The sequence below is a fragment of the Zosterops lateralis genome (assembly GCF_965231275.1).
Source record: "Zosterops lateralis genome assembly, chromosome: 32".
Lineage (NCBI taxonomy): Eukaryota > Metazoa > Chordata > Aves > Passeriformes > Zosteropidae > Zosterops > Zosterops lateralis.
In genome coordinates this window covers 110,842-127,165 of record NC_139792.1, presented here as the reverse complement: position 1 = coordinate 127,165, position 16,324 = coordinate 110,842, and the positions used below count along the sequence as shown (strand labels likewise).

At 53.0% G+C, this 16,324-nt stretch overlaps 1 protein-coding gene across 1 annotated transcript; it reads right to left on the bottom strand.

Annotated features, from left to right (window-relative positions):
- Positions 1 to 947: 947 nt before the first annotated feature.
- On the bottom strand, positions 948 to 14,226 carry VDR (vitamin D receptor). Its single transcript, XM_083880894.1, has 9 exons — positions 14,178 to 14,226; positions 8,568 to 8,718; positions 6,443 to 6,573; positions 3,556 to 3,740; positions 3,316 to 3,439; positions 2,742 to 2,913; positions 2,203 to 2,354; positions 1,755 to 1,871; positions 948 to 1,301 (listed from the first exon to the last, which is right to left on the bottom strand). Exons 2-9 carry the CDS (start codon positions 8,714 to 8,716, stop codon positions 1,042 to 1,044), a joined length of 1,290 nt encoding a protein of 429 aa, XP_083737020.1. The 5' UTR covers positions 8,717 to 8,718; positions 14,178 to 14,226; the 3' UTR covers positions 948 to 1,041.
- Positions 14,227 to 16,324: the final 2,098 nt, after the last annotated feature.

Here is a 16,324-nt window from a genome sequence, read left to right as displayed (position 1 = left end):
CACGCCACGCCCCCAGCGGAATAAGCTCCTCCCACAAATTTTACCCGCCCTTTGCTCGCGCTCTGCACCGCTCCTCTGAGAGTGCGCATGCGCATGATAAATGCATCGGTTGGGTGCCGCGAGCGCCCTCTGGCGGCCGGGACCTGGACAGGCGGGGCGCGACCGGGACAGAGGGACACGGACAGACGGACACTGGGACAACCCCACACGCCTCCGGGACAGAGGGACACGGTCCCGCACAGCCCCCCGGGGACCCAGGGCTGGCCCGAGACACAGGGATGGACACACAGGGACAGCCGGACACACAAGATGATTTGCCCAAGCAGCAGTTTATTAGCCACAACCGGGGCCCCCCTGGCCCTTGGTCATGGCCTGGGTGGGGAGGGCTGTGATGGCTCTCCCCGGGGGTTTGGAGCCCCCCCAGCTCCCAGATCTTCCCCAGGTTTGTTCCAGGTGGGAACAAGGGCCGGGAGTCACCTCCAGAACACGGCAAGGGGAGGAAGCCAAGCTGGACTTGGGGTCTCTGTCCCATCTGTCCCAGGCCAGGGGTCATCACCCCATCCCCAGAGGGGTCCAGCCCCAAAGTGGGGGTGTCTCCTGGAGATCCCCCTGCCCCCCATACCCGGGGAGTGCAAACAAAGCTCATCCTGCTCTTCCCTTTGAGGTTCCAGGACAAAATTCCCTCTCTCGGGGCTGCCTCTGGCTCATCCCAGTCCAGTGGCAGCAGCAGCACATGGAATGTGTGGGAGCTGAGGGGACACTGCCCCTAGCACCTTCTGCCCGGGATGTGGGGTGTCTGAACCCACGATGCTGTGGGATTTCGGGTGGAGCACAGCAGGGCACACACTGTGCCAACCCTGAGTTCACTTCCCGGCACTTTCCCCTTCCCAACGTCCAGAAAAAGAAGGGATTTGAGGCATCCCGGCTCCAAAACCTCCTCGGAGGAGGGGGATGCACCAGCCACTCCTGGAAAGGGAAAAATCCCAAACCAGCAATGCCCAAACCCCAACTGGGACTATCTTCTCCCCAAAATCCAACTCCTCAGGAAATCTCATTGCCGAAGACCTCGAGCACCAGCGGCGTGAGCTGCATGCTGTGCTCGGGCTGGAAGGACAGGCAGCGGTATTGCCTCGAGTGCTCCTCGTTCAGGCTGCGCAGATCCGCCAGTTTTTGGATCATTTTGGCGTAGAGCAGGCGGCTGCCGGGCGGGGGGTGCCGGGCACGGATGTAGCTCTGCAGAACCTCCGAGAGCCGCTCCTGCAGGGCCTCCACCCGCAGCGGCTCCCGCACGCCCGGACGGTCTGCGGGAAGGGCAGGTTTGAGGGGGTGCACTGGGGGTTTGGGGTGGTTGCCTACTTTTATTGGGGTTTGGGGTTATTCTCTCCCTTTTTGGCTCTTTTTTAGGGTTTTGGGAGATTTCCCTCCCTTTCCTGGGGTTTGAGGGTTTAGGCTCATTCCCTCCCTTTTGCCCCTTTTTAGTGTTTTGGGTGATTAGGGTTATTCCCTCCCTTTTTGCCCCATTTTAGGGTTTTGGGTTATTCCCTCCCTTTCCTGGGGTTTGAGGGTTTGGGGTTATTTCCTTCCTTTTGCCCCTTTTTAGTGTTTTGGGTGATTCCCTCTCTTTGGTGGATTTTTAGGACCAGCTGTGCTCAGGGTTAGCTTTTTTCTTTCTCTCTTTTTTGTGGGTTTTTAGGATTTGGGGTTTTCCCCTCCCTTCAGAGGGTGTTTAGGGTTTGTGGTGGGTTTGTCCCTACCTGGGGACAGGATGCAGATGGCCATGAGCAGCACATGCTCCTCCTCGTGCAGGTTCAGCTTCTTCAGCCCCACCTGGAACTTCACCAGCGGCTCCAGCAGGTCCATGCTGTGCCCGGCTGGGGAGAGAACAGAACCTCAGAGGGGCTCTGGGAAAGGCTCTTTTCCTCTCAAAGAGGATTTATTTTCCCTTTGGAAAATGATTTTTTTTTTTCCTCTAGAAGGGGATATTTTCAGAGACATTGGAGCAGCTCTGGGGACATTGAGGTGGCACTGGAGACTCTGAGGTGCCACTTGCAGATCCTTAAAGCCCCACTTGTCACTCCCCAAGCCCCCAGAATTTGGGGCAGGGCCCACCCCCTTTCTCAGCACAAAACCAGCTGCAGAGAGAAGACTCTACAGGAGGGGAAAACCACAGAATTTGGTGATTTGGGGCAGGAATTCCCTTACCTTGGGTGACATCGCTGACCCTGTACTTGAAGTCGTTGCTGCCACAGGTCCAGGACATGTCCTCGAGGGTGAAGGACTGGTTGGAGCGCAGCATGATCACCTCGATGGCGCTGCACTTGAGCAGTACGATCTGGTCCTCTGCAGACAGGTCCCTGCAAGAGGATTTGCCCTCTGGGTGAGGAGGGGGATGCTCAGGGGGCAGAGGGGACACAGGACAGGGTCAGGAGGAGCTGCCACCCCCCAGGGTGGGGTTCCCTCCACAGAAATTCCCATTCCAGAGGTTTATTTGGGTGAATTTCTGCCCCAAATCTTGGGGTGAACAGAACTTGAGGCCCCTCCCGAGCCCCTCGAGTGCTGCAGGAGCTCTGGGTGTCTCCCTGATGGAATTTGCATTTTCCAGGGAGTTGGGAAAACAGGAGAACCCCAGGGAGGGGGAGAGACAGAAAACAGCTGGGAAGGGGAAACAGGGAAGGGTGTGAAGAGCAGCACAGGATTCCCAGGAGTAGAAAACACCAGATTTTTGGGATCCAAGGCCTCACCTGAACCCTGGGATCATCTTGGCAAAGCCAATGACCTTCTGGATGCTGTAGCTGACCAGGTCAGCCAGGTGTGGGAGCATGGAGAGCTGTGAGAACTCCAGGTTCATGGAGGAGCTCTCGTCCTGCTCCTCTGGCAGCCCCAGGCTGGGAAACGGCGGCGGCTCCACGGAATCTGCACAGAGGGAAAAAGCTCTGGGAGGGGTTGGCACCTCAATGAGCCCCCCCAGGAGGTGAAAAAAAGGCTCTGGAATGCCAAACTTGGGTGGAACTGCTGCATTTGTGCCCCTGTGAGCTCTGGAGGGGTGAGAGGAGGGAATCTGGCTGGTTTTGGGGGCAGTTTTTCCATCACAGGGTGTTGGGATTCAGGGCTGGTTTGGGATCCCAGTCTGGGAATGTGGGATGAAGAGGAAGAGGAGCAGGGCAGACCCTCGTGGTGGGGTTAATTTGGCATAACCCTTCCCCACCCCTGGAATTTGGGGTGGTTTGAGGCGTCACCTCCAGCCCAAACCGAGTCCTGGGGTCCCCCCCTGGCTCCCAATCCCAGTTTGGGGCCGGGAGGAACTGGGATTCCCACCTGGGAATGTGCTGAAGGCCTCAGAGCCAAAGAGATCCGAGGAATCCTCTGAAGACAAGTCCTGGGTGAGCAGGGATGAGGATTTGGTGGCCCCTCTGCTGCTGGGGTGGCTCCTTACAGGGGGCTGGGGGAGAAAACACAGAAAACTCCCTGAGGAATGGGGCTGGCAGAAGGATTTGTGGATTTTGCAGGGCAGGGAGGAATTTGAGGCATAAAAGAGATTTTTTTGGGGGTCAATACCCGAAATTTGGTGAAGTCAGCATAGGTGGGGTCGTAGGTTTTGCGATGGGCCTCGAGCAGGATGTCGATGACCTTCTGCTGCTCCTCGGAGAGTTTGGGTTTGAGGCTTTCCCTCAGCGCCTCCTCCTCCTTCCTCTTCAGGATCATCTCCCGCTTCCTCTGCACCTCCTCGTCCGTCAGGATGACTGGGAGAGAAAAAGAGGCAGAATTAGGGTTTGGAATGATCTGAATTGGGGATTGGGGATACAAATGACCCTAATAGGGATTGGATACCCTAGGAAAATCTCTTTCTTTCCCCCCCTACAGCCCCTTGGTCCTGGTTTTCTGCTGTGCCTAGAGGTTTCTGGTGCTCTTAGGGGAGGCTCTGGTGGCACCAAGGCCAGGCCAGCCCTGCCCCTGCCTGCTCTGCTCCCTCCCTGTTTGCTCTCAAATCCCAATCCCAAACCCTTGGGGCCGCTGGGTTCACCCAGCTCCGGCTCCTCTCGGCTCCCAGCTGTCACCAGGGGTGTCCAGCACTGCTCCAGGGCACTTTTAATCTGATTTTTAAGGTCAAGGCACAGCCAAAGCTCCCCCGCCCTCAGGACTGGAGATTTATGGTTTTTATTGGGGTGGTGGCGCTCGGCAGAGACCAAAGGTTGGACTCCACGCAAGGCTGGGTCTGTTTATTTAGGGAAAAGGAACAGCCACAGCAGCAATTTGGGCTCAAATCTTCACTTTTTTTATCAACAACTCCAAGCCCTGAGCAGCCTCTGAGGGGCTGGAAGGGAAGAAAAGCACCAGGAGCTGCACAAAATCTCTGGGGTCACGATGAGAGCGCAGGGTGGGACAGACCCTTCTAAAAAAACAGAATTCCCTTTGCTCAGCCCTTTCTCCATTGCCTGGAGACCCCCCCAAGGGCTGTTTTTGAATTCCCTGGGTGCAGGGATGCAATGCTGGGAGGGTCAAGGTGGAATTTAAGGCAGGAGGAGCTCGAGGCATGGAACCCTTGGCCTCCCCTCTCCTTTGGCCAAGGGCGATTTTCCATTCTCCATTTTCCATTTTCCAGCCTTGCACAATCTCAGAGGGGCCTGAGACACCTCAGAAGGGGCTGAAAGGTCACTCCCACCTCCACCATTGGCAGCTCTGTGGGTGCTTGGGGGAGGAAAATCAGGATTTTGCCATTTCTCTGTCCCAGGTTTTATCACAAAAAGCATCACCCACATGGGCACTGCCTGCTCTGGGTCTCCCATCCCTGCACCAAAATCAGGAGCTGTTTAAAACCCACAGAGGAGGATTTTTAGGGAAGGATTCAAGGGAGCCCCAACATCCCTGAGTGATGGACACCCCTCCCTCAGCTCCAAGCAGCTGGAAAGAGGCAGGGAAGGGAAAATCCCACATTTTCTGGCCATTCAGGAGGTGGGAAAAGCCACATTTGCTCCACAGGGTAAAGCAGTGAGGAGAGGCTGAGACCTGCCCTCCTCAGAGCCAGGAGTGCCAAAGGCAGAATTCCCAAATCCCAAGGCCTGGAGGGGATTTTTTCTGCCTGTCCCCCCTTGTCCTGTTTGTCCCCTGATGGGCAGAAAACCACAAATGTTTGCCCAAGTGGCACCTCCTCCCTGCCAGAGCCTGGGCTGTGGCTCTTTGGGGTCACAAATCCTCGGGATGGACAAACCCCACAGTCCAAACCCCAAATTCCGGGGGTGAGGAAGGGTCTGCCTTGGTCAGAGCCCAAATAAACCCCAGCAGAGGTTTATTCCTCCTCCTCATCCCACATTCCCCGTGGAAAACGAGGCCTCAAAACCTTCCTGATTCCCTTTTTCCACCTAAAAATAACCCCAACTCTTCGTCCTCCCTGGTTTTTCCAGCGGCAAAGTCCATTTTTTAGCTATTTTTAGCCTCTCTGGGTCAGTTTTGGTTAATCCAGACAAGATTTGCTAACAGGGCTGTTTACATGTTAACTCCAGTGGAGAAAACCTGGATAAAACCCCTTGGAATTGTTGCCCAGGAAATTTCCAACCCTTCCCGGGTAATTAATTGGCTGCTGGTGCAAATTAAAGCACTTCCCTCATTAGGGGGCTCCTCAAAAATCAGGGACAGCTCCCCAGAATTTGGGGACAGCCAGTGCGGGGTGTGGCCATTTCCTCCCTCATCAACCTGCCCATCCCAAAGAGTGAAATACAGGGATTTCCATCAGGATCATAGAAAATTTAAGCTTTTTTTTCCCCCCTGCAAACACCTCTAAATTCTGATTTTCTGGAGCCCCTGGGGTGACATCAGGGAAAGGTCTCTGCTTCCATATCCCGAATTTCCAGCTCCATGGACACCCTGGCCACAGCAGAAAATGTTTGGTTGGAGCTCTCCAGGAGCACCCAGCTCCCCCGACACGTTTTATTTTTAAAAGCCACTTATCTCTAAATACACCAGGAGAAAACAAACATTTAGGCCACATTTGTGTGTTTGGACTGGGCTTAAAAACCGCTTTAATTCCCTCTCTGCTGTTGACTTAAGTCCCTGCTTTATCCCACATGGAAAAAAGGCTCAGGAAAAAAAAAAAAAATCCCAGAGGGAGAAGAGGAAAACCCAACCTGGCTCCACAGGGATGGGGAAACGCATCCAGCTCTCCCTGTGGAGCTCAGAAAACACTGAAAAGGGGGATTTGGAGAGCCATTGGGAGCCATGGAGCTGATTTTCCTCAAAAACCCAGAAAAATCCATGAGAAAACATAGGAAGGATGGGAAGGAATCATTAAATGGGACGGGAAGGAATCATTAAACCAGCTCCTCTCAATCATTACCTGCTGCTTCCCCCTGCCCTTTGCATCCCCCTGGGATGGTCCCAGGCTGTGGAAAAGGGACAGAAACAGCCCCTGGATCATTCCCAGGGTCATTCCCAAGGGCTGGACACTCACATTCCTTCATCATCCCGATGTCCACGCAGCGTTTGAGCCGGCAGGCCTGGCAGTGCCGCCGGTTGTCCTTGGTGATGTGGCAGTCCCCGCTGAAGGGACAGGTGAACATGGCTTTCCTCTTCATGCTCCTCCTGAAAAAAGGCAAAAAAAAAAAAAAAAAATCCCTTTTTAGGCTGAATTCCCAAAATTCCCAGGAATTCCCATTGTTTTGGGTGATGGTGCAAACATCAGTTGGGTCGGGAGCTTCAGGGTGTTGCTCAAAAAGGAAAATTTCCCACAGGGAAACATCCAAAGGGTTCAGCCATGGGTTTATCATCCTAAAATGGTTTTGGGGGGAAAATGACCTTAAACCCAGCTTGATCCCCTTCCACTAAGCCAGGCTGCCCCAAGCCCAGCCCAGCCTGCTGGCTTTTTTTGGGTCTAAATGAGGATTTTTGAGGCCAGGGGCATGGAAGGATTGCAGAGAAATCCCCCCTGGCAGCAAAATAAACTCGTGTGGTTTAAACCCGGCTGCCCTAAGCCCGGCTCTGCTGGCAGAACTGGCCCGAGCACATTTTGGGTGTGCAGGGGAGAGGAATTCTCCCTGCAGGACACGGAGAGAGGAGGCTGAAAATGACAGCCCTGAGCTGCAGGGAAACCACAGCGCGATGGGAACGTGGAACCGCCGGGACAAAAGGGTCAGGGCCAAAATAATCCAGGGGAAAAAAGGGTCAGAGCCTTCCAGGACAAAGGGTCAGAGCCAAAATAATCCAGGGGAAAAGGGTCAGAGCTGGAATTTCCAAGGAAAAATGGTCAGAGCCGGAATTTCCAAGGAAAAAGGGTCAGAAACTTCCAAGACAAAAGGTCAGAGCCAGAATTTTCCCAGGAAAAGGGGTAAATGGGATATTGGGAAGAAGTTCCTCCCTGTGAGGCCCTGGAAACAGAACTCCCACAAAAGCTGTGGCTGCCCCATCCCTGGAAGTGCCCAAGACCAAAACTCAGATAAAAAAAAAAGGGGTAAAAAAACCCCCCAAATCTGAGTTAAAATTATTAAATAGGGGTAAAATATGTCAAATATGGGTTAAAATATCAAATAGGGGTTAGGAAATACTAAAAAATTCAAATAAATCTGGGTAAAAATCTGCAAGATTTCCTCTGGCTGCAGCCCCAGGAATTTAAAGCTGGTTTTAGAAAGGCAGATGTAAACAAAGTGGCTTCACTCTGCCTTTACCTGCCCAGAATTTGGGATTTTCAGGAATTCATCCCAGAAAAAGGGATGGCAGCGCTGTTTTCCCCCATTCCTCCAAAACCTTTGGAATTTTGCTGTTCCAAATGGGAACAAACAATCCCAGCACTTGTAATTCAGCCCTGGACACCCCAAAATTCCCAATTTTGGTGCACAAAAACCTCTTTTTTCCCCACAAAAAAAACAGGGAAAGGGAATGCACAAACAACGAGGCCTTGGAGCAGGGAACAAACATTCCCAGGGCTTGGGACAGGCCAAAATTCCAGGTTTGGAATGAAAATTGCAGCTTGGGTGGCTCCAGAGGCTCCCAGGGTGACACCGGAGCCGGGCTGGGCGGGAATTCCATGGAAACCTTCCTGAGCCGCCCATTCCCAGGCGGATTTGGGATCCCAGGGGCCAAAAATAGAGGATTCCAGACCTCATTCCCAGCCTGGAATGAGGAAATTGCCCTGGGAGGTGGGGAGGGCTCCAGGGGGGAGTGGGGATAGGGGCAGAATTCCCAAGGGGGGACAGCAGAATTCCCTGGAAATGCTGGATTTCAGGAAGAGCTGGTCCAGGGGATGCCCTGCCCTTCCTCATCCCCCAGCCCCAGAGTTTTTTTTTTTGAGGACATTTTAGGGCTTTTTGGCTCAGGAAAAAATCCCAATTTGTGACCCCAGCGGAGCTTTCCCACCCCCCTCCCTTTTCCCGGAGCACCGCAAGGCTCCCAGATCCATGAAAAACCCTGGAAAAACTTGGGAAAAACCATCCCAAGGTTCCAAACTCACAAAAAAATCAATGATTTCCCCCCTTTAAACCATGGGAACGTGGCACCGCCCGGAATTCCAGCCCCATTTTGGGATCCCATTGGGACTCTGGAGGTTTTTTGGGATGGGGGGATTCCCAGGGGTCCAGGCACACCTGAAGAAGCCCTTGCAGCCCTCACAGGTCATGGCATTGAAGTGGAAACCGGTGGCTCTGTCCCCACAGACCCCACAGATCCTGGACACGTTTCGCTCGGAGTCTCCGCTGGGATCCACCAGGGAAGTGCTGGAAGTGCCCGGATCCATGGCTGAGAGGGGAAAAAAACAAACCTGAGATTTGTCACAAAAGTTCAAGACTTTTCTTTTAGTGCCACCTGATTTGGGGCAAAATTGGGGGGTTAGTCCTAAAGTTCTCCCTAAAATTCAGGATTTTTCCTGGATTCCCTCTGATTTGGGCAAGAAATTTTTATTCCCGTTGGCTTTGGGCATTAAAACCACCCAAAAAATCCAAGTTTTGGGATTCTGGAATGCCAGGAAAGCTCTGGGATTGGGAGAGGCTCATTAATTAACTAATTAATTAAAGCCTCACTAATGAGGCAAAACAAACCCCAAGGCTCCTTAAAAATTCTGTGCCTCTGGAATGATTTTCCTTTAAAAAAAGGGAGAAAAAGTGGGTTTTTTTCCCATTCCAAAACCACACATCCCCAAATTCCAGCAGTGCCTTTAAATCCACTAAAATCCATTAATTCCCATTAAAATCCCAATTAAACAACTCCCTCTTTTGGGGGCTGTTTTCCAGGGACGCCTGAGGGGGATTTTGAGTGGATTTTGAGGCATTCCCAGCTCTCCTCTCCCACCATTTCCAACCAAAGCCTGTATTTTCACCTTCCTTCCTTTAATTCCTTTGGAATTTTGCTTTTATTTGGATTTTTCCAGCTGAGCCTTTGGGCTGGGCTGGAGGATCCCTGGGGATCTCTCCCCATATTCTGTGGAGATCCCATGGAAAAGTGTCCCCAAAGAAAGAACTCGCAAAACCTCACAGGAGCTGCTCCACTGGGACATTCCAGATAAATAAAAATCCAAGGAAAACCAGGAGAGGGAAGGGGTGAAAGTTTCCCAACGGATTCTGAGCAAAGAGCAGGAACAGATTCAACACCCCAGGAATTCCAGGTGGGAAAAACAAGCCCAGCAACTCCAGAGCTCCTGGCCAGGAGGGAATTCTGGGATGAGGAATTTGGGACCCACAGATCCCAGTTTTCCCTCTATCCCACATAAAATTGAGAATATTCCAGGTTAAACCCTTGGATTGCCATTCCCTGTGTTCCAAACACATCCCACTGCTCCTTTCAAATGGGAAAATCCAACTGAGCCAAGATTTTCCAGGAATTTTCCCCCCAAAAAATCCCTCCAGCAACACTGTGGTAACTCCATGGAAAAGCTTTCCCCCTTTTCCAAGGAAAAACTCAAAAAAAATCCAGGAATAGGAATTTTTTCCTCACAGAATCTTCCCTGGTGTCCCCCAAACCCTTCCTGGGTTTCCTCCTCCTGCCCCAAATATTTCCCTTTGCCCCTTTATTTCCCAATCCCTGATTCCAGGCTGTCCAAGGAATTCTTCCTCTCTTATTCCCAAAAACCCAGGGGCAGGCAGAAGCTGCCCCTGCTTGTGGCAAATTCCGGAACTCCTCCGGAGCTTCTCCCTGGATTTCGAAATATTCCCAAACAGGTTCTGACTCTGTCACCTTCTGGAGAGAGACAAAACCACCCCGGGAAAACACATTTCCCGGAATTCTCAACATAGATTCTTTTTTTTAACCATCTCCAGCCTCTCTTGGGCCTTTTTTGCTCCAGAGGGAACAAAATGCTGCTGAAATCTGCCCTGAAAAGAGGGACTGGGGAAAGGAGCTGGAATTTTGGGGATTTCAACCTTAATTCCCTAGAGTGGAGCAAGGATTATCTAAAGTTGCTGGGACAGCACAACTGGGAAGGTTTAGGGTGGATTTTAGGGAAAATTCCTCATGCAGGGGGTGGCCAAGGCATGGAAAAGCTTCCCAGGGAACGGGCAGGGCCCTGAGGCTGCCAGAGCCAGAAAATTTATGGAAAATACTCTTGGATATTCGGGATTTCTGTGTCCAGTGCAGGGGTAGGATTGGGACTGGATGATCCCAACTGGATTTTCCAGGATTTCAGCTCCTCCCTGCGAGGAAAAGTCCGGAATCCAAGGCCTTGGATCCCACGTGGGACTGGGGCTGTTCCAGGCCATGGCCCTGCCCCACAATAAATTCATTTTCTAACATTCCCGGGGGTTAAAGGGCAATTCCCAAACCCATTCCCGGCAGGAGAAACCCCAGGGATTTGGCTGAGGGGGATTTCTTGGTGTGGGATGTCCAAAATCCACCCAAAATTCGCTCCCCAGTGTGACAGGAGTGAAAGGCCTATCCCACTGTGGGAGTGCAAAATCTGAGCCTGGAAATGACAAATTTTGGGCAAAAAAGGGCCCAAAATTCAGTGTATCCTGGATTTCCTTCCAGCTGGAGATTTCCAGTGAGATATTTCCAATTTTAGGCAGAAAAAACCCTAATTCAAGTCAGGTAATCTCTGATATTATCCCCAAACCAGGAACATTTGCAGCCCCAAGGCCTTCCCAAAAAACTCCACTGTCCCTAAAATCCTCCAGGGACACAAACCCAACCCAGTGCCCATTGAACCTTCCCAGAAATTGTGAATTTTCCTTGGCAAAGGAATTTTGGGTGGGATCACAGCCCCCTGTGCTGCTCAGAGATCCCAAAGCAGGTAAAGGGGAAGTGACAAGGACAAACTGGATCCCAAATTTCAGCATTTCCCACCTGTCTGGACAAGCCAAGAGGAAAATTCCAACAGATCCCAGCACGTCATGGAACCTGGCCCTGCCCTGTTCCTTCCCCTGGCAATTCTCCTGCTGCTGGAGCTGCTCAGAAATTGAGGGAAATTCTGCTTTTCCCCTTTCCCAGAAGAGATTGTGGAACCTAAGCACAGGAATTGCACCATAATGCCAGGAAAAAAAACGGGAAAAGACTGCAAAATTCCAAAAAAAACTGTGCTGGGAAGGGCTCTCCCTATGGAAAAATTCCCAAAGCAGAGGTGGATGAGCAGCACCAGCCCCACACTGGAATAAAATCCTATTTTTGTGCTGGAAAAAGCCCCAGGGAAGGTGCAGAGCCACACAAGTGATTCCCAGCTGTGACAATTCCCAGGAAATCTGGGATTTGTTGTCCCTTCCTGGGGCCACCCAGGTGACCCAGGGGACACGTCCAGGTCTAAAAATAAAGCTGGGATTTGGCAGGTTTCTCAAGAAAAGGATTTCTGGAGATGGGAGGGATTTTTTGGGAGGAGGGATTGTTTTTAGGGAGATCTGTGAGGACAGGAGGACCCAAATCCCCTTCCCTGGAGGAAAAGAGAATTTTTACACAAATTCCTCTATTGAAGGTGGAAAAGGAGCCCCAAATCCTTGTCCATTCCCTATCTCTGGGATGTGGAAAAGGGAATTTTCATTCCCCAGAACCTCAACTTGCCCAAGGAAGGAGGAGGAGGAGGAGGAGGAGGAGGAGTGGGAATGATGCAGTGGCCAGAGCTGTTGCAGCCTGGAATTGGGAAATTGGAGCAGCAGCCACGCCTGGGGCATGAAGAAGGTGAGAAAACCCTCAGGAAACGGCTCAAACTTCTCCAGAGAAAAAAAAAAAAAATAGGAAGGGTTCGTGTGCTAGAAATCCCCTTTTCCACCCAGTTTGCCTGTGGGAAGCAGAAACACGCTCAGGAATTGCTCCAGGAAAGGAAAATCCCTCTCCAGGGTCACTGTCCCCCTGCCCAGGTAAACCTGGAGCAGCTCCTGGGATTCCTGGGAATGAGGAAACACCTTTGGATGTGCAGATAAAGGTCCCAGCTGTTGTTTTCCACTACTTTTAAGGGTGAAAATTGTGAAATTGGAGCAACAGTCATACCTGGAGCACAGAGAGGGTGGGAAAACCCTCAGGACACAGCTCAAGCTTTCCCAGAAAAAGGCTGGAAAAGCCAAAACTCCCATTTTTTGACCCAATTTACCTCCAGCAAAACCCTCTGGGAAGCAGGAACACACTCAATGATCAATCTGGGAAAGGAAAATCCCTCCCCAGGGTCACTGTCCCCCTGCCCAGCAGAACTTGGAGCAGCTCCTGGGATCCCTGGGAACGAGGAAACGCCTTTGGATGCCCGGATAAAAATTCCAGGTGTTGTTTTCCACCCCTTTTTCCGTTTATTAGCGGCAGAAAAAGGGCGAGGGTTGAGCTGACAAGGGCAGAGATAAGAGAAATGGGCCCGAGGAGGAGCTGAGTCAGCAGAGGTTGGAGATGAAGTGGCAGCACCCGGGGGTGGCACCAGCAACATCCTGGCAGTGCCACCCCGGCAGATTTTTGTTCCATTCACACCTCGGTTTAATCCTAATTTCCCTGGATTTTGCTCCCCTGCTTTCCCCATATTTTCCCAAATTTTTGCTCCTCTCACCCCATCAGGTCCCTGAATTTAATTTTTATTTTTTTTTTTTTAATTCACAGAACTGCTTCCATTCCCATTCCTCTCCTTTTAAGGCTCCTATTTCCACCCCTGCCCACCTCCAGCCAGGATTGTCCCTCTCCCAATCCCTGACAATTCCAGAATTTCCCCTCAGGGAGCTCAGGCCAGGCCAGCTCTGCTTTGGCTCAGCCACGGGAGGTTAAAAATTATTCCCTGGAGCAGGATTAGCCATTAAATGGGGGAAAAAACCTGGATTTTCCATTTATTCCTCCCTAAACACAGCAGGATTCAGGGAAACATCCCCCAGGCACAACCCCAGGCATGTTTTTACCTGGGAAAAATCTGATTTTTGTTGTTGCTGGGACATCTCAGTCCTGATCTGGTCACGCCCTGGAGATCTGGGGCAGACATCTCCCATCCTCCTCATCATCATCTGCATCATCATCATCTCCCAGATTTTCCTCCCTCCAGGATTCCAGAGGGAGCCCAACCTCACCCTGGATTTTTAAATATTTTTTCCTTTATTTCACCCTATTTCCACCAGGTCCACCCCAACCTTGGGGCTTTAAAAACTTTATTTAACTTTATTTACACCATTTTTGCTTCCCCATATTTCCCTGGATTTTTGCTGTCCTCAGACCTTGGGGTTTCACCCTTTCCCTGGATTTCTTGGAGTTTAATCTTAATTTCCCTGGATTTTTCTCCCCTCACTGCCCGATTTCCCTGGGTTTAATCTGAATATCCTGGGATTCTTGTTTCCCTTGATTTCCCCATCATTTCACTGACTTTTCCTCTCTCTTCCCTGGGTTAAACCCCGATTTTCCTGGATTTAAACCCCGATTTTCCTGGATTTAAACCCCGATTTTCCGGGATTTTTGCTCTGCTCACACCTCGCTTTCCCCATCACCTCCCCGGATTTTTGCTGCCCTGGGTTTCCCCGGATGTTTCCCCCCCTTTTCCCTGGGTTTAACCGCAATTTCCCGGGATTTTCGTGTCCCGCCGTGGCCGCGGCTCCTTCCCCCGGAGCCGGAGGAAGATGAGTCAGGGCGGCTCCGGGGGAGGAGGAGACGCCGCAAAAACGTCCCAAAAACCTCTTTCCGAGAAAAAAAAAAACCAACAAAAAACTCAACTTTTCTCCAGCCTTGAAAAGGAGAGAGGAAGGAGCGGCTCAGTCACCTCTGCCGCCCCAAAAACTCTTTTTTTTTGGGGATCCCTCAATTCCTGGTGAATAAAAATCCCCCTGTACCTCGATTTTCCTGGCGCTGGGGTCGCTCCAAAAGATGGGAAGGCGCTGGGGGATTAAAAAGGAGGGTGGTTAATTAAAAAGGAGGGTGGTTAATGCGGTGTCGGGGGGCTCAGCCCCCCAAAAAATCCCCAAATCGGGACCTCGAAGGTGGATTTAAATGGGGCATTTAATCACGAGAGCAGCCAGAAAGACTAAAATCCCCTTACAGGAAACGCTGAGGTCACATAAACACCCCCACAGCACCCGGGAACCCCAAAATCACCTTGTAGAAAACCTTAAAATGACATTACCGTCCCCACGGTCCCCAGGAAATCCCCGGCTTTGAGGGGCCCCCAAAAAGGGGTGCCCAAGGGGGGGGGGGACGGGACAGCGGTGCCTTTATGGGATGTGGGGACGCCCCGGAGCGCCCCAAAACTCCGGGTGAACCCAAATTTCTGGGGGCGGACGGGGCTGAGACTGGACAGTCCCAGATCCCCCAAAAAACAGGAGGGACCCCCAGGACGGGACGGGAACACCCCCAACCCTAAGGGGGATCCTAAACTCGGCAGGGAAACCCCCTAGACCCCCCAACCAAGAGGGGACAGGGGACCCCAAATCCCTCCCGGGGGCTCAGACACACCCGGGACCCCCAAAACCGGCCCGGGAACACCCCGAGCCCAAACCAGGAAGCACCGCGGAGCCTCAATGCCCGCCCCGTGTCCCTCCGGCCGGCGGGGACACACCGGGAGAGCCCCGAGCCCCCTCCCCATCACCCCCAAAAATCCCCCCAGAGCCCCCAGGCCCCAAAACCCCCGGGAAAAGCGCCCCCGGTTCGCCCGTAGCGGGGATCCCCGGTGTCCCGGGAAGCGGCAGAGTTATGGGGGGGCTGGGAAGGGTCTGGCATGGCCCTGGTGTCCCGGTGTCCCCGTTCCGGTGTCCCCACACCCGGTACCTGGTCCCGGCCCCGCCGCCGCCCCCGCCCCAACTCGCTGCCGCCTTTTGACGGGAACCGGCGCCCCCCAGGCCACGCCCCCGGGCCCGCCCCCAAGCCACGCCCCGCCAATGCCAGCGCGGCATCGCCTTGGCCACGCCCACACGAGACAAATAAGTGCATGAGTGGGCGTGGTCCGAGCGGAGGGGGCGTGGCGGAGAATCGCACGTGGGTCGTCCCCCCCGGGAGCGCGGGGGCTTCACCGGACCCCGCTGACCACTCGGACCTCACTGACCACCTGGACACAGCTGGCCACTCCGGACACCGCTGCCCACCTGGACCTCACTGACCACCCAGACCCCGCTGACCACCCTGTCTTTGCTGCCCAGTCGATCCCGCTGCCCACCCGACCCTCTCCCCCACACTGGGCTCGGGACTCTCCAGGTACCAGCGCCCGGCGTTTTGGGGGCTGCCACCCCTCCAGAAACTCCGGTGGGCCCACCCAGCTCCCAGTGAGTGCCCAGGGCTGTACTGGGACTGACAAATGCCACCCACAGCACTCCTGGCTCTTTGCAGGCTCCAGCTTGTCCCCACATTGTCCCCAGGGCGATCCAAGCCTGGGGATCCACAGGACGCCTGGATTTGGCTGCTCCTGAAAGATCTAAGAGTGTTTGGGACGTAGCAAGAACCAACCTTGACCATCCAAAATCCCGTTATTGGTGACTTGGGATGCGGGATTTTGGGCTGAGCCCAACCCAAAGCAAAGATGCTCCAGTGCCTGGGAAAGCTGTGCCCCCTACCTAAAAAAAAAAAATCAGGATATTCGGCAATTTCCCCCCTTTTGATCCTCAGACACCCAACCAGGGATGCAGCCACCTGCAACACGGAATAAAGTAGAGAGAGACACTCCTAGAAAACCCCTGCTGCTGCTCCCAGGGTTTATCGGGTGTCTCCTAAACCCAAAACCCCGGGAACAAACGGGCCCCCGCAGCCGCGGGCACCGGGTTCAGCCGCCGCGGTTTGCGTGGGGAAAACGCTTCGAAATCGCCTTTAAATTGATTTAATGAGGCCGAGGAAGGGAAAACAACGTCTGGGAAGAAATGGGAGCTCATCAGAGGCAATTTCGTGGCGCGGAAGGATTTGGGGTGGGTGGGGAGTGCTGGAAGTTGCTCATCCCCATCCTGGTGTTTTCGGGATCGCAGCTCTTTCTGTGCCAAAGAAACGTCCCAAAATCGCC